Source organism: Vipera berus (assembly GCF_964194415.1).
Source record: "Vipera berus genome assembly, chromosome: 1".
In the NCBI taxonomy this organism is placed as follows: domain Eukaryota; kingdom Metazoa; phylum Chordata; class Lepidosauria; order Squamata; family Viperidae; genus Vipera; species Vipera berus.
The window spans coordinates 17,582,707-17,600,344 of NC_138202.1; the positions used below are offsets into that span (position 1 = coordinate 17,582,707).

At 43.2% G+C, this 17,638-nt stretch overlaps 1 protein-coding gene across 3 annotated transcripts; it reads right to left on the minus strand.

The window, feature by feature from the left end:
* Positions 1-102: 102 nt before the first annotated feature.
* ARRDC2 (arrestin domain containing 2) lies at positions 103-17,073 on the minus strand. 3 transcript variants are annotated; one of them, XM_081313465.1, is made up of 9 exons: positions 16,493-17,073; positions 7,652-7,930; positions 6,329-6,395; positions 6,056-6,203; positions 4,839-4,941; positions 3,797-4,053; positions 2,540-2,702; positions 1,513-1,664; positions 103-1,383 (listed from the first exon to the last, which is right to left on the minus strand). In XM_081313465.1, exons 1-9 carry the CDS (start codon positions 16,758-16,760, stop codon positions 1,327-1,329), a joined length of 1,494 nt encoding a protein of 497 aa, XP_081169591.1. In that variant the 5' UTR covers positions 16,761-17,073; the 3' UTR covers positions 103-1,326. The 3 variants fall into 3 exon arrangements, with proteins under 3 accessions (XP_081169591.1, XP_081169590.1, XP_081169592.1); XM_081313464.1 differs by having other exon boundaries at positions 103-1,664; XM_081313466.1 differs by lacking the exon at positions 7,652-7,930 and having other exon boundaries at positions 103-1,664.
* Between the last annotated feature and the right edge of the window lie 565 nt (positions 17,074-17,638).

The following is a 17,638-nucleotide window of genomic DNA, read 5'->3' on the forward strand; positions in this document are numbered from 1 at the left end:
ATGTCATATAAACTCTGGCATTCTACTTTGACATGGGTAAAAGCTAAGTGGACTAAGACTGTTTGAATGAAAAAAAAGGCAAGGAAATTCCAGCAATTAAAAAGTTTGATTAATTTAATTGCAAACTTTGTACAAAACTAGGAATTCTGAGAAACACACATTGTTTTCAAACAGTGAAAGGCAGCCACATTTATAAAATGCAAACCTTGAAATAGGTTTATGGTCAGTATCAAAGCAGAGTATACAATAACAGAAAAAGGTACAAAAACAAGGCCACCAGCCCTACATGGGGCAGAAGCAGGATGTTTACCTGCTTAGGAGCATCCGGAATGCATTTGAGGGAGGGGTGATTTGCTCCCCCCACTCCCGCTTGGGAGTCTAATTAAGACCCATTTTGAAATGGGGGAAAGTGCAGTCCCAATAACTTTTCATACAGTCCATTTCTATTTTGCGTTTCTGTAGCATTCATACAGCCAACATTCCAAAGGTTTTTTTTCTTTCTAAATTCTGTGTTAAGTTTTGAGAATTTAGACCCACTGTAACTGAAACTGCAAATCAACCATCTGTTACAATCACGCCGATCCTATACCCGGATAGTACAATTACAATTCTGTTGCATTAATCGAAAACAAATCACTCCCTGATGTAAGGGAGAAGAAAAACTTGTGCACCCCTTCTGTCCTTATCAACAATTTTTAGACTGGAGACTCATCCACTCAACCCTTCACCATTCCCCTAAGCACCTGCTTTGTTGGATGAAACTTAAAAGTGAAACCCAACTGGGTAATCCCCCTCCCAAAATATGTCAGAAGTCTTAATAGTGACACAGTGTCATAAGGCAGGAATTCTTTTAGCCAATTTCCGTCTCAAAGACATGTATGGAATTCTAGGCAATGGAGCAGAAATGTCTTCTCATCAGATTCTCAGGGTGGATGGGTTCTTTCTGCAGCTTCAGTCTAGACAGAGTTAAAAAAAACAACCCTCTGTAGGTGTAGGGAGGACATAGTGAAATGCACCCAAGGAAAGCACAAGAGATCGGTCTAGAGTTCAAATGTTTTTTGTGCTGATCCCGAACAGTCACCACTTATGCACTGAGGAAGAGCTCTCTTCTCTTTCTTCATCACCAATGCCGATCTAGCTCGGACAAGCTCGCTCTGTTGGCGGAGAGAGTCCAACGAAGGCATTCTGTGTAGAGCACCGACTAAGAATGGGCACCCACATTTCTCCTGGGGCAAAAGCCTGTTCTTCACCCCACCGTTGAGCTTCCACCGTGGTAACCTCTCTTATAAAGGATTTCCGTTGATCTCAAGTCAGGCAGTGCTTCCTTCAGCAAGTCATGCAACGTGGACGGATGCTGTTCTCAGATGGAGGGTTGGGGTCCACCTAGATTTCAAGGAGAGCAAGAAAAGAGAAAAGTTACAAATAGCTCCCCCAGGGCAGCCAAAAAAACAAAACAAGACAAAAAAACCCTTTCCCAGCAAAACATGTTGTGCACCACTCTCCCGTGCTAACCTCTGAGTAGAGAGGAGGTGGTCGGAAACGAAATTCTTGGATGTAGACAAAGAAAGGTCCTTCAAGTAAGGCAGGAGACTCATCCTGAGAAGGAGGGGACAAGTTCTCAGTGGCGTCTTCAGCAGACACTATAGAAGAGTACTCTGGAGGAGCTAAGGAGAAACACAGTAGCTTAACTTGAATGCTTCTTACATGATTTCTAGGCTTAAATCTAGATGATGCTACCAGCAGGACCTCATTGGTTTTTCATAAATTATCCCAAATACCATGGAAGGACAAAGTTTGTTATAGCTTAGCGGAGTCTGTGAACCCAAACTAAGAACCTTATCTCTGACTTTCGAGTGAATTCATGCAAATGAAATTTTATTGCTTTTAACCGTCCCAAGAAAGATGGTATCTGGTCAGGTCTTAGAATTACAGAAGGTTGCAAGTTGCTACACTGAGAAAGCCTCAAGTCATAAATGCATGCTGTAACCGCACGCATCAGGAATTCATCCACCCGCCTTAACTCCCCCCACCCCCATAAGCCATTACAAAGGATTTTTTTAAAAAAACAAGCAAAATACAGTCCAGTAACACCATCCCGAAGAAGGTCTGTTTCTTACAAAAGCACAATTGTGGGAATTGTACTTGAGGCAGACTTTCTCAGTAGAGAGGGTGCAAATTAAGGACCACCAGCAAGAGAAACATTTTCTTTGCCTAGTTTCAATCACTAGGTCCCAAAAGTGCTTTTTTCCAAAACAAAACTGGGCTTTAGGGGTTTTTTCCCCTTTGAAAACGTTTCACTTCCCATGCAAGAAGCTTCTTCAGTTCTAACTGAATTAGAACCGAGTTAGAACTGAAGACGCTTCTTGGATGAGAAGTAAAACATTTTCAAAGGGAAAAAAAACAACAACCAAGAAAGTCCAGTTGCCTTTGTGAAAAAGCACCTTTGGGATAACTATGACCTGGATGATTGAGAATCTCCATAGACTTTCAATCCCTAGATTTCCCAATTTGTTTCACTTTTCAACTTTAAGCTGCTTACCCTCAGGCCGTTCAGAGATCCCCAACTGTAGCCAATCCATATTGAGGCTGTACTGGCTGCTGATGCTCGAAGTGCGGCTGCCAAATGGGTGTAAGGGGATTGTGCCTATCACTAGTGGCAACTCCAGGAGCAACTTAGAAGTTCCTGGGATGTCAACACAGACCTGCCAATATAAAAAAAAGCCCACCATTAGCTATTAGGGAATACAAAGAAAAATATTCTCTATTTCACCCAGCATAAATAAAGGCAGTCCAAGTATCTGAAGACCTGTTTATTCTACATCTCAAAAGCTAAGCCTGCACTTCATCTGTAAGCTTTGCATAACTTAAGACATTCAACTTGTTTCTAGTTCTGGGCATCATACCTTAAATAGGATTTACACAAATTTCAACAGGGGGAAAGGGCAGTGAGAAAGATTGTTTGTGTGTGTGTGTGTGTGTGTGTGTGTGTGTGTGTGTGTGTGTGTGTTAGAAATCAAATCCTATGAGATTGAATGAAGATGTCTCTATTTTTCCAAAGTTGGACAATGCACACATAAGCATACTTGCATAAGGTAGAAGGCATCTGATAATGGAGCTGGTAAAAATTGGAATATTCTCCCCAGGGAAGCTCTGTTTTTCAGCCTAAAAAGAGTCTAGACCAGAGGAATCCAACCCTGGGCACTTTAAGATTTTGGGACTTCAGGTCCCAAAATTCCCCATCCAGCCATGTTTGCAGCATGACTAGCTGGGGAATTCTGTGGGTTGAAGTCCACAAGTCTTAAAAGTGCCCAAAGTAGGATCCCCCCCAGCTTAGAATATAGAAGAAACCTCATATTTAAATATGTGCCTTTAAATCAGTTTGACTTCTGGCGATTACATGGACAAGTCCATGCAGTTTTCTTGGCCACATTTTTTTTTTGGAAATGGTTTGCCTTTACCCTTTTCCTGGGCTGAGAAACAAAGGCTGGCCCCAAATCACCCAGCTGGCTTTGTGCCTGAGGCAGGATTAGATCTTATGGTCTCCTGATTTCAAGACATGTTTAGTTAAAAAGAATCTTTTACCAAACTAATTTCAACCACTCTATTTTGGTTAATTTCACTGATTCTGTCCATCTTGTGAATCATCAACTTAGTACCAGATTAAAATGGATGCTTTGAAATAGTTCATTTATATGATAACAAATAAAAATGAGATTATCTGGAGTGCAGAGAGTTAATCCACCAGACAGTACCAACTCCCCAATGTTTATATGAATACCCTTCTTCATCAGCTCACCTTCAGGGCATATTCAACATGGATGATGCGACACTGCAGGATAGAGGGCCCAACCGGTGGGATCTTTAGCGCGCGGCCATGCCACACCTCTCTCGTCCTTGCTACAATGGAGTCTCCCGCAATGCTTGCCACCACACATTTCTTCTGTTTTTTAGTGCCTCGGGCAATGAACGTTTGTGTCTGAATGATGGCAGCCTTTGGTACCACAGAACGGTTGGTGCAGTTGTCAATTTCAGCAAAGATGGGGATGACCTCACCTGAGAGAAAATGGAAGAGAGGCAGGTCTTTTAGACTGTTTCCTTCGCTGGTCTTTGAAATCTTTGCAAGGGCATGCCTAAGTTGGATGGCAACTTCTCCCTCCCCCCCCCCACAAGAATTTTGATGGCCTAATTCTTCACGAGGGAACCTCGAGAACATTTTAGTCAACGCTATGTTCGTGGTTTATATATTTATCAAATGTATACACTGCCTATCTCACCTAAGTGATTTTGGGTGGTTTACAAATAAAAAAAATAAAAGAAAAGAAAGACCCAATTTGCTCTAGTGGTTAAGGCACCAGGCTAGAAACTGGGGGACCGTGGATTTAAGTCCCACCCCTTAGCCATGGTAGCCAGCTGGGTGACATTGGGACCAGTCAGTCTGTCTTAGCACAAGCCCACCTCACAGGGTTGTTGTGGGGAAAACAGGAGGAAAGTGTATTGGATATATTTGCTCCCTTGGGCTATTGGTAAAAATAATAAAGGCAGGATACAAATGAATACTAAGCCATACAGCCATATAAAAGAGACACAGATGAGGGAAAAAAAAGTTAAAAACAGGACCAATTAAAAAGGTGAGGGAGTACCGCCAAGCCGCTAACCACCCTCACAGTGGGATGTCACTTTCAGATCCCCATGCCAGCTTTGGCATTTGGGTGACTGCAGCTATATAAAAATGAGCCATTCACCAAGATTCTACATGCTGGGCACATCTGGGTTAAAGATGAAAAGAGGAGCTGTGCCACACTGGAGCCCCCCTCCTAAACTATTGTCTAAAAGATTACCTGGTGTGTAGCCTTTCCGATCAATTTTGGCTGAAACCGAAACCTGGCCACGGTTACAGTACCACGCTCGCGCCAGCTTTTCTTTGGCACCAGCCTGAGGAGTCTGTTGGAAAAAGTGAAAAAGGAAAGAAACACATTACCAACAGGAAAAGGAGGATCTGGAGTTGCTTTTCTTTTTCCCAAATCAAAAAATGTTCCAGTGAGAAAGAGTATAAACTTGGAGAAAGGTTAATAGACAATAGCAAATTCCTTATAACAAAGCACTCAGAGGAAGAAGGGTTTTTTTCCCTTCAGGTGCTGGATAATTTATGGTTTCTAGATCCCCAGAGGCATAAAAATAAATGAACCCTTGTGTGACAAATGATTAGGAGTTTGCTTGTCCTTCAGCATGAATTAGACAAGCTTATGATTGGGTTACCTAGTAGTTACCCACCATGGTATTAGGAGATACAAACCATGGTGATGAAATAAGCAGCTCAGAGATCTGATTATAGCTCTCTAATATTTGGCAAATGTCTTAAGGCTGCAAATTCTGGACAGCTCTGAGTTAGGGAAGGTGGGTTTATGATATTCAATAAAATTAAATTAAATAAATAAAATAAATATTCAATAAAAGCAGGGCAATAAACTTCGCCATCATATGACAGAAATCTTAAAAGACTTCAGTTCATTCATATTGTCACTGTTCGTTCCCCACATCTCTCCAGGATACTGCAGAGAATTGTAAGAGGCAAATACAATGGGGATGTTTTTGATAAATGAGACACATAAATTAAGTAGCATGAACTTAATGCTATTGAATTAAATACTACACTTTCTGGTGTAAATAATATGTTATACACAATTATAACCTAATACTTTGGACACAAGAATAGAACAGCTGGCAATTAACTGTACAAGGCCATTAAGCAGCTGTAGTTCTTAAGGAGAGGCTAAGATTGATCTTGACCAGTCTATGAGACTAGATAAGGCCTGATTAGGTATCTCCAAAGAATTCCATGGCTGTACCAAGACAGGAAAACTTTAAAAATAGCCTGGAAAAAGGCAGCTGCAAACCACTGTTGTATGCATGACAAAACTATATGGGATTACCTGGAATCCAACTACCTCCAACAAATAATATTTTATCAATTGTACATTACTAGTATGATCCAGGTTAGCTTTCTGGTAATAATGTGAAATGACTGTCTTTCCTTTGACATCCTATCTCAGCTTACCAGTAAGGCTGGTGTGTTGATATCAATGGGTTCAATGACTGTGAACTCCTTCTTGGCTCGTTTGACGGAAGACCAAGGCCGGTGTAATTTGGCCTTCACCCAGTAGCGGACACTGCCATGCTTGCCTTCAAAGGAGGTGGCCAAGGTCCTGTTTTGGGGAAAAAGAGATATTACGACTAAGACCAAGGCCGGTGCCAGCTGCTCCAGCTAGAAAAAGCCTAAAATAGCCACTATTATGAACTTACAATGTATCTGGAAAAGACAAGGACTTACCCTGGGAGCTGGAAAGTGAATGGAAATTCATGCCTTCCTGCCTGAAGGACGGTGACATCTCCATTGTCTATTAGGGAAACAGAAAAGAACAAAAGCCCCTTTCAATATTTTTTTTTCATAAAGTTCTGCCAAACTTTTGTTCAATAGCAAACCAACAGAACTTAGGTGAAATGAAACACATGCACATCCAAGATATAGCAAACTGGAGATACGTAACCAAGAATTGTTCAGGTACAATTAACCACAAAGGTGGTTTTTTTTCAAAAACACAAACAAAACAGCAAGATTACAGAACAGGGCTGCTTATACATTTTCCACAATAAACTTATCCTTCTGCCTTTGACAAAAGCATCATACACCCAAGGAAAATATCCCGATATACCTGTCAATGGAACAGGTTGAAGCTACGCCCAATTCCTATTGGCTTACAAGTGCCAATTTGGAAACTCTTTAATTTGCCTAATAATACTACAGATTTCAAAGCAAGTCCCCACTTTAGAGAGCAGTGCATGTCGTCTCGGGCACTGCAGCATTTCTTTTCCCCTTATATAATGCACGAGTTTCCGAGAAGGGAACTTGGCCGATCCAAATTTGCCAGCTGCATCCACTCCCTTCTGGAACGGAGCTCGGGCAACCAGCCCCGCCGGAGGGATTCTGCAGAGGGCAACTGCACAAAGAGTTGAGAAACCAGCCCAAGAAAGATTTTTTTTTAAATTTTTATTTTAATTCTATTTATATCCCGCCCTTCTCCGAAGACTCAGGGCGGCTTACAAGCTTAGCAGTAGCCTTCATTCTATGTATATGCGGGCTTATTAGGGCTTTCACACACACCCCAAGCGGCATTATTACAAAGTCAGCTTAATTGCCCCCAACAATCTGGGTCCTCATTTTACCTACCTCAGAAGGATGGAAGGCTGAGTCAACCTTGAGCCTGGTGGGATGCGAACCTGCACTAATTGCAGGCAGCTGGTGTTACTTAAGGAGGCATTAGCCCACTGCTCCACCAAGGCTTTATAGATCCAGCTCCCTCGGTCAAATCCGCCTTCCCCATCAGCCTAAACCAGTCTGCCCCGGCCAGGCCAGCAAAGTCCAGCGCGGCGCCCTGCCCGCTTCCTTCTTTCTCGCAAGAAGCCCGAAGCTGGGAGGCGGGACGCAGCTGCTCCGGCGCTTCCCAGAGAGACGAAGGAGCCCGGAGAGGCTGGGATCGGGACCGGAGCCCCGCAGAGGGGCGCGACGGCCGTTCCGTCCCAGCTCAGAGCAGCCCCGAGTCCGGCACGCCCGCCGGCCGGAGCCGCTCTCGGGCGGATCGCGCTGGGTCTCTACCTGGCGGGGCGAGGAGGGTCTCCCGGTGGTTGAGGAAGTCCACCTGGTCGCCGTAGCTCTGCGTGTAGGCAGTGCTGGAGCCGGCGCTGCGGGACTCGGTCCAGTGGACCTTGGCGCAGCCCTCGGCGTGGAGGTGGAGGGAGCCCAAGCGCGCCTCGCCGGACAGCTCCAGCACGACGCGACCGGTCACGCTCTCGCCCGAGCTGAAGACCGGCGGCGAGGCCAACTCCGGGCAGTCCAGCACGATGGCGAAGCGCTTCAGCCGATCGAAGAGCATGGCTGGGAAGAGGAGGAGGAGGAGGAGGAGGAGGAGGAAGAAGGGGAGAGGGAAAAAAAAAAAAGCTCGGTCGGAAGGGAAGCCCGCCGTCCGATCAAGTAGGGCGCAACTGGCGCTTTCACTCGCCTCGACGCGCGGCCCCTTTAAATGCTCCAGCCCCGCCCGAGCGCCCCCTCTGCAGCCCACCGCCACGCCTCCGGCAGCCAAGCGGCCAATCCGAAAGGGGAAGGTTGGCCTTAGAAGGCGGGGCGAGAGAAGGCTTTTCAAAACAAGTCGACAAGCAGGCGCTCCGGTTTTTGAAAGCTGGCTGGCGAGGGCTGCTCGGCTGCCTGTTTGACCCCTCTCTGGCTCTAGACCAGGGGTCTTCAAACTTGGCCCTTTTATGACTTGTGGACTTCAACTCCCAGAATTCCTCAGCCAGCTTTGCTGGCTGAGGAATTCTGGGAGTTGAAGTCCACAAGTCATAAAAGGGCCAAGTTTGAAGACCCCTGCTCTAGACTAAGAGCTTGCAAATGGGGACCGGGGTGGCGAGGGGGAGGGGGAGGAATTTCCAGAGAGAGAGAGAGAGATAAACTTTCCTCCACTGGGCAAAGTTAGCTTGGCAAACCGGCCAGATTTTTTTTCCCCGATTTCGGAAACCCAAAGAGAATCGAAATAGCTCTCTGTCAGAAAACAACACTGTAGTTTGTTTCTTGTTATGGCTTTCTGCCTTCTCCCGCCTTGCACAGGGCTTCTATCTTAGGATCTGGAAGGAAGGTGGCGCTCATTTAAATGCCACTCGGGCTCCTGGATTTCGGGGGTTGGTTTGTTTTTCCGCTGGTATTTCCCCTAAATGCACGTGTCCTGTTTCCCCCCCCCCCCCCCGATCCTTTCTATAATTAGGGTGGACGTTCTCCGGACCAGATCTGATCAGAATTTCTATTTCAGTCAACTGAAAGTGCAACTGTATTGCCCTATCTTGCCCTGAAGGCTGAACAAATACACACACCTTGATGGATGGGTCATTTTCTTGCCGAAAGAATTACTTTGGAAATTACCCTCTCCTATATCTGCTTTTCCATTCCATAACTGGGTTTGGGGGGATTTAATTCTTGGCAAGTGTCACTTCTGTCATTCTCTGTTAAGGGCCTTAGCTGACTGGGGAAGAATGAACTCCGATCTAGGTAGAAAAGGCTGAATACACCTTTTTCCATCACTGACTTTTGCAACCTTCCTTCCAATCTCCCAGGTACAGCCAGGGGTTTTCCAGCACTAGTTTGGGAAACCAAAGGACTTGAAAAACTAGAAAGGCTGCCTGATCGAAGGAAGGAAATTTTGTTCTCTCACAAGGTACTAGCTCTGAATCTGGGACAAGAGGGTGTCTTTTCACCCACACAGCTATAGATAAAAATCATGATTACCTTCTGGAAATTTGGCACTGTTGTTCCTATATAATCCTTCCTGATAAAAGATCAAATGCAAAATGGTACAATCTCTTTCTTCAAATTTTGGCAGGCTCATCTGGGCTAAGGAGAAACCAACTTAAAAGCAGTGCGGAGAATTGTAATATAGAGAGAGGAGGCAAGGATACTAGAGATTGCCTCCTGCTTATCTCCTATGTCTAAGGACTCAAAAATTGCCAGTGGAGGAAAAAGGGAAGGTAACATTCTAAGGGCATCTCTTTTCCCCTTGAGTGGACATATGAGAAGGCTAAGAGTTATTGGGGTCAAATATGTGCTTCAACTCAGAAAATTCTTATAAAAATGTAAAATTGAAACCAGCAGTTTTAGATTTGAGGGAGAAGTAGTTGAAGAAAAAATATTGGACTTTGTTTCTATATATGAAAACTGCAATGAGACTTTTTTAGAGATAGAAAGATTCCCACAATGGAAGAATAGATGGTGAAGTTAAAGAAATGGATGGCAAAATTGACTACTTTGATTAAAGGAAACACCTCGTCTGACTTCATTTCTGGGTGGAAGTCAGTTTAGACGTTTTGATAGAAACCAAAAATAATACAATATTAATTTTGAGATTTGACAATGAGAAATGTTTATGATTATAGAAATTCTGGGTATTGTTGAATTTTAGATCCAAAAGTTAAGATATGTTATATTTTGTACCAAAGAAGCTTAGAAGTTACTCTTGCTTTATATCTTTTCATTTTTCTTTGTTTCTTCCCTTCCCCTATTTTTTCCTTCTTAATAATTTTTGTCTGTTTTTCATAGCTTATCTTTTGTAGAACTTTAATAATAAAGGGAAAGGCAACAATCTTGTCATCTTGGACATCTGGTATCGAGAAGTAAACAACCTAAGGACATCGAGGTTCCTGAATACCAGGAAAAATTACAAGCGTTCTGGCAAAGCAGTCACTTGATGAGCATAAAAACACCCATATTTTGCTCATAAGACATGGCTTTGCCAGAGGCGAAAAAAACTTCTTTCAACTTTTGGTGTACACTGCCATCATATGGGAACCAGGGGGAATAACAAGTGCATTTTTGCATGTGGTAATTTTTTTGTTGTATGATATTTAATGGCCCAGAAATAAATAGCCAAAAGTAAGCAACACAATTCTGGGAATGGATTAATGGTGCTGTAGTCTATTATGCTCATAGGCTTTCATACACTCTACTTTTCTTCAATAAAGATGCAATATTGGTAGAACATCCAGCCAATCATTTCATGTATAATAAACGGAATCTCACAATACAAGTGATCTAACCGAGGACGCTCCTATAAATCAGATTCTCAAAATGCATCCAAGTTGAACACAAATTCCAAAGAACAAGGATCCCTGTTGGCATATGATATAATACCTTTCTTCACTCCCACTCTTATACACATACTTCCTTATGGTATCTTAAAGGTTAACAGCCAATCAAAAACTGTTTAATTAGATTTTTCCCCCCAGATTAAATTTACAAAGATGCTTTAACTCCCCAGTATTGGCTGAAGAAAACCAGGTTGGCTACCATTCTAGAATTTAATATTTGAAAGGAGTATCTTCTAATTTACAGTATATTATAAATCTAGAAATGCAGTACATCCTCCAACTGTATTGGATTAAAGCTAAATTTCTAGGCAGTTTATGTTGGATAGAAATTCAGTCCTCTTGCACCTCACTTAATGGGAATGAGCCAATTCTTTGGGAATAACGGTTGCCTGTAAATCAGTTCCTGACATGTAATCATGTGAGATTCCAGTTGAATTTTTTTAACATCGTTTGCTTTTTGTTAAACCCCAAAAGGTTTTTATTATTACAAAAATATTATAATTTATATATTATAATATTATAATTAATATATACTAAGGAGCCTTGGTGGCGCAGTGGGCTAATGCCTCCTTAAGTAACACCAGCTGCCTGCAATTAGTGCAGGTTCGCATCCCACCAGGCTCAAGGTTGACTCAGCCTTCCATCCTTCCGAGGTAGGTAAAATGAGGACCCAGATTGTTGGGGGCAATTAAGCTGACTTTGTAATAATGCCGCTTGGGGGGGGCCCAAAAGCCCTAATAAGCAGGCATATACATAGAATGAAGGCTATTGCTAAGCACATTGGTTTGTGCTTAAATTGTAAGCCGCCCTGAGTCTTCGGAGAAGGGCGGGATATAAATGGGATTAAAATAAATAAATAAATAAATAATTGCTAAAAAGAATACGCTAGCCTTTTGTTAAGACCAAGTAAAAGAGTGAAAAATAAATTTAATTTTAATTTAATTTAATAACATTTATATACCGCCCTTCTCCCTGAGGACTCAGGGCGGTTCACAGGGCAGAATAAAATACCAAATACAAACATTAAAAAGAGATTAAACAGTTGCCCTAGTTAAAACAATAGAAGTACAATTCTAAAAACCCCAAGATAAAATTAAGAAACCAAAGATAAAACAACCCCACCGATCCCCCTCAGGCTAGGCCAGCTTGTACAAACAAAAACGTCTTGAGATCGCGACGAAAGGAGCGAAGATCGGGCGCCATCCGGAGCTCTACCGGTAGCTGATTCCACAGCTCCGGAGCGCCCACAGAGAAGGATCTCCCCCTGGGGGCCACCAATCGACATTCTCTGATCGGTGGCACCCTGAGGAGGCCCTCTCTGTGGGAACGCACAGGACGCAGGGAGCTTGATGCCGGCAGCAGATGTTCCCTAAGGTACTCCGGCCCCATGCCATGGAGGGCTTTAAACACCGTTACCAGTACCTTGAATCTCACCCGGAAGACAACTGGCAACCAATGCAGCTCACGGAGCAGAGGTGTAACGTGGGAGTATCGGGAGACTCCCAACACAACTCTCGCGGCTGCATTCTGTACCAGTTGGAGCTTCCGGGTGGTCCTCAAGGGCAGCCCCATGTAGAGAGCGTTGCAGTAGTCCAGACGAGAGGACACGAGCGCATGAGTGACCGTGCACAAATCATCCCGGCTAAGATAGGGCCGCAACTGGCGCACCAGGCGAACCTGGGCGAAGGCCCCCCTAGTCACAGCTCCTATATGGTCTTCCAAGGTGAGCCGTGAATCTAGGAGGACTCCCAAGTTGCGAGCCCTATCTACGGGGGGTAATAGTTCACCCCCCATAGCCAGAGGTGGAATGTCCGAATAGACCCGGGATGAAGGTATGCAAAGCCACTCAGTCTTGTCGGGGTTGAGTTGAAGTCTGTTCCTCCCCATCCAGACCCGAACCGCCTCCAGGCAACGGGACATCACGTTGAGGGCATCACTGGGGTGGTTTGGGGTCGAAAAGAAAAGTTGGGTATCATCAGCATACTGATGATACCCAACTCCAAAGCCACGAATGATCTCACCCAGCGGTTTCATGTAAAAACTCCAGCCCCTTCAAAACTCCTCCAGAAATGATGATAATGATGATGCTGATGATGCAAATCAGAGATCATTAAGGGATATCTTGAAGCTGCAATAATTCTTGTTCTGGAATTACTAGTAGACCAGTATCTCCTAATTAGAATTCAGAATCAGTTGGACACCTCCAGTGATGAATTGTCGGTGCTCCATCACTGGAGGTTTTCAAAAATAGACTGGACGACCATTTGACTGGGATGGTATAAAGTCTCCTGCCTTGAGCAGAGGTGGGACAGAAGATCTCAGAAGTCCCTTCCCGCCTTATGATTCTATGTTCTATCCACACAACTCTGCCCAACTGAAATTTTACAATGATTTTATAAATTAAAACTAATAGGTTAATATTCTGCCAGGCAAATCACTAATCTTTACCATCGTGTTTCTTTTCAGAAATAGCCTTGGATTCCATACAATATCAGCATTTACAAAACAGAGAATATTAGGATTAGTTAGTTTCGTGGCAAATGAAGACTTTATGACTGTTTAGCAGCCATTTTGTGAATAAACTAATCTCCTGCAGCAGCCATTTTAGGAATGTTTTTAATATTCTAAATGGGCCTAAAAAGATTGCCTGGTCCTGAAATTGATTAGACAGACAGCTGAATTAGTAAAATACAAGAAGCCATATAGTGACTGAGCCATTGATTTGCATGCAAAAATGTAGGCCTAGTTCTCCCAACCTGACCTCCAGCGAAAGGATTTTAGGCAGCAAAACTAGATTAGGCATGTTTATACATGAGTTGTATTGCCAATATATAAAGAAGGCAGATCAATCAGCTGTTTTGATAGAAAAGAAGGTTACCTATCAAGAGCTCCTGCCTTGCTGACTCATAAACTGAGGTAATAATCTCAATTGCCTAAGGAAGGGTGTTGTTTACCAAGCTAGTTAATTGCTCCTAGTCAAATCTCAGAAAAAGCTTTTTATGTTTACACATCCTTGTGCAAATAGCTCCAGGCTTGGTATCCTGTGCCCCAGGAAGATTTCTGAAAATGATAACTAAAGAAAATAAGAAATGCATCAGGAGATTCTGTAAAAACTATGGAGAAGTGCTAAATTAGAAGCTGTTCTCTCTCTCTGGCTTCATGCTCTTCCTAAACATTCCTAAAATTCTCTTCCAAAATTGTGGGATTTTTGAATGCAGTAATTTCAGGAGTACTTGCTCATCCACTCTACTACTATTAGGTTCCTTCTCTAACTGTCCCCAATTATGCATCTGCTATGGAGGGCAAAAACTACAGACAGAAACTTTTCTATGATGGGACATGACTTTGGAGCAGATCTTTACACTAGGTTCTTATGTTAATAGCACTTAAATGTTATCTTTTTTTCCACCTTTCTTGCAGAATGTGATTTAAATTTGTTTTGTAATCTCCTTATTGCTGTTTTAAGACTCAGCCATGCTGTACTTTGTGGTACAAATTTATGAATAATAAGTATAAACATAAATATACACCCTGTAGTTTATAATGATTGAGGATTTATGTCAATGATTGTTCATTGATTTGCAAACCAGGTTGTATACTGATCATAAACAGATAAGGTGTGACGTTTCTCCACCAAAACAAAACTTGCATTCATCTTGCATTTTATCTGTTATGCTTTGTGTACAAAACCTGGAGCGATCAATCCTTGTGTAAATTCCCTTGCTTCTTAAGAGTGCTATGGTCCTTTTGTTCTTAAGCACCCTAAGAAGAAAACAAGAGCTATGCCTAGTCCAGATCAAGTCCATCTAGACCAGCAAGATGTCTTCGGGAAGTCTTCAAAGAGAAACTGAAAGGCAATTGCCATTTTTGGCTGTTGTTATTCAAATGTTTAGATCTCTTCTGAACATGGAAGTTCCATTTATTTACCAAAGCAAAGAATGCTACAGAGAAACCCAGCAAAGGAGAATTCATTTAATGTTAAGTGTTTCAATCTGCTAGAGGCTTATTAGAAGCCTTTGAAAAAAGTCTCCTCTATGGTTATCTTAACAAGTACCATGTGCATACTCCCTTCTGAATATAGAGGTATACTTACCATTTTCTGCTGCTTATAGTGTCACTGTCTAGAACAGTGTTTCCCAACCTTCGCCTCTTGAAAATGTATGGACTCTAACTCCCAGAATTCCCCAGCCAGCCAAGTATTGGCCTAGAGCAGGGGTCTTCAAACTTGGCCCTTTTATGACTTGTGGACTTCAACTCCCAAAATTCCTCAGCCAGCATGCCTGGCTCAGGAATTCTGGGAATTGAAGTCCACAAGTCATAAAACGGCCAAGATTGAAGACCCCTGGCTTAGAGCCTGCAACTGTCTAAAAAGGACAGAATTTTTTGCCTCAAGAGATCCAGAATTCTGGAACTACCCATGTCATCTTTTTCATCATTGCATGTTTTTCTTTGAATTTCTCATAGAAATGAGGAGAGAAATACAGAATCCTTTCTCATCAGGTTAAAGATCTGCTACATTTTCAAACAAGATAAAGTATTTTCACTTCCCCCTTCCTTTGCATTTCTCTTATTTTTTCCCCTTCCACTTCCCTTAGCTCTTATGGGTGAATAATCCCGCAGAGCTGTTTTATGTTTTCACCAGTTGCTTCAGTCAATGGGTGGCACCCAAAGATACAAATATTTTAAATGAATTCTAAGAATGGTGATTCCTTTGATACTCAACCACCATTAAAGCACAAAATATAGACATCTGTATCTATTTTGACTACTTTGAAAGCAAAGAACACCATACGCTTCAGTATTCATTAGCAAAAATGACAAACTAGTTGCACCAAGGCACTTTCCAGCATGCACATGGATGTTTCAAAGCCTGTTGTGTTTCTAGCATTTTAGTGAACCCAGCTGTCTACAAATTCTTTACTTGTTTGTAGCCCACATTAAGTACAAAGAATTGCTGCCACTCCTGTGTAGCAGCCTGTTGGTGTCAAGGCAAGACACCAACAGGAATTAATTTTCCCAATGGAATTCATGCTTCTGTACAGCTTTGCCCAAAAACCCTTCCTTCCTTTCTTCCTCCCATCCACTTTTCCTTTCTATTTCTACATTCCACTCTTCCAGCCCAAACCTAGTTAAGAAAAAACAACAATGTCAATGCAAGAATATCAAAACAGCCCACACAAGACGCAAATGAATCCCACTGAAAAACTGACAAGATCTGCCTGCGCTAACTCTCACAATAACCTTTTAGGCATTTAAATACCAGCTCTTCTCAAGTGCATACAGTACCTTGGAAACGTGGTTTCTGTGTTTAGCTGACATTTGACAAATGATTTCCTGAAATGCACCAGTTATGAAGCAACATTTCTTTTCCCTTGCAAAGTGCTGAACATGCATAACCATAAACAAAAGGAAGTGCAAACTTGGACATTAAAGGGGTCCTCCACCCAGGTTTGTTTTTTTGTTTTGTTTTTTTGCCACAACCCTGAGAACAGAAACCTTTCCAGTTTGGGGAATACTGTAATAAGTCTTGACACAAATTTTATGTGAAAAGGCAGGGTTGTTTCTTTGGGCTGGGTGGGGGGGGGAAATGGTTAAATTGCTGTTAATGATTGAGTTCTGTTTTAGTTAGCACAATAGTCATCTGTTTAGATAAGGGGTGCTTTAGAGCACATTCCATGTCTTGGTCCCCCTCCCCAGACAGTGGGAGTGGACCAAAGAGACAAGATCATGAAGGTGCAGAGACAATCCTGCCCAGGTAACCAGAAAGTCAACACCTGGAGGAAGACAGGGGGGGGGGAAACCCTCTCACCTCTGATCAGGTGCTGCCGTCTTCGCAGGTAGGTCTCGTAGGCAGTGTAGTCGCTATAGACCGTGTTCATGCCAAAACTCTTGCTCTCCAGCCAATGGGTAGCCGCCAAGCCCCGCGCGCAGACTGCCAAAGCTCTCACTTTTAGTCCTTTGGCCACATCCAACACCACTCGCCCGGAAAGCAGCTCTCCTCCCCGGTACGCGATTCCAGGACCCCGTCCCGCGTCCAGCTCCAGCATAAAAGTACGGATCCTGCTGAAATGCTGCATTTCGGACTGCAGGATCCTCCGGTCAAACCGCTGGAGAGCAGGACCGGCTGGAGGCTGCTTCTGAACTACGAGCGCGATGTTGGAAGGGTGTCTTTTTTTTCCCCTTTCCTGCAACTGCTCTTCAGCACGTAGCCCTGGGCTGTGCTCCACAGCAAAACTGATGTGTGTCAGATCAGGCCTTCAGATGTGCAGGTGTGGTGCAGAATCCACGGGTCTGGAGATGCTCCTTATCTCAGTGAAGGGCCCGGGGTTTGGAGGGGGAAGACCTGAGCTTTGCCTACACAACCACTATCTGCAATCACACAAGGGAGACTGGCTGGCTGATTCGCTTTCCTGTTGACTTATTAGGTGCATCGCCTTGCCTTAACTGTAAAACTGACAGCAACAGGCGAGGAGGAGCGTCACCAGCAGAGACACCTCCCTCTCCTGCCCCCCCCTCTTTTTTTAAGGGAGTGTCTTCAAAGTGCAGCGTGCAAAGACGTCGTTCAGCCTATGCGCGGAGATAACAATAAACGCAAGATGGAGGTGGAGAAGTTAAAGCTAGTTATTTCCCTGCTGGCCATTTTTGACACTTGTATATTTGCATTTAACCCTTTGCGATAGAGGTAGCCGCTTTTTAATTTGCTTTTGGGATGAACCGAATGATTTCGAACGGGCAAATGCTCACATTCTGGATAATTGTTGGTAACCAATTAATAACTATTTCCTGGGTTAATTCTATTTTGTTGTAGTGTTAAAAACTGACATTATATATGAAATACTGATACACACACACACACACACACACACAGAGAGAGAGTTGACAGTCAGATTTATCTATTTTTTTACAAGTTGCTTTCAGTGTTCAGTTATTGATCATTGGGTTTTATTTGGAAAAG

What these genes read in the sequence shown, in the direction of transcription:
- ARRDC2 (XM_081313464.1), bottom strand. Translation starts at nt 16,760, where the DNA reads ATGCAGCATTTCAGCAGGATCCGTACTTTTATGCTGGAGCTGGACGCG. An exon ending in GACCCTCCTCGCCCCGCCAG is followed by an intron (nt 6,396 to 7,651) that starts GTAGAGACCCAG and finishes TTTCCCTAATAG; the next exon opens with ACAATGGAGATGTCACCGTC. An exon ending in GATCTCTGAACGGCCTGAGG is followed by an intron (nt 1,665 to 2,539) that starts GTAAGCAGCTTA and finishes GTTTCTCCTTAG; the next exon opens with CTCCTCCAGAGTACTCTTCT.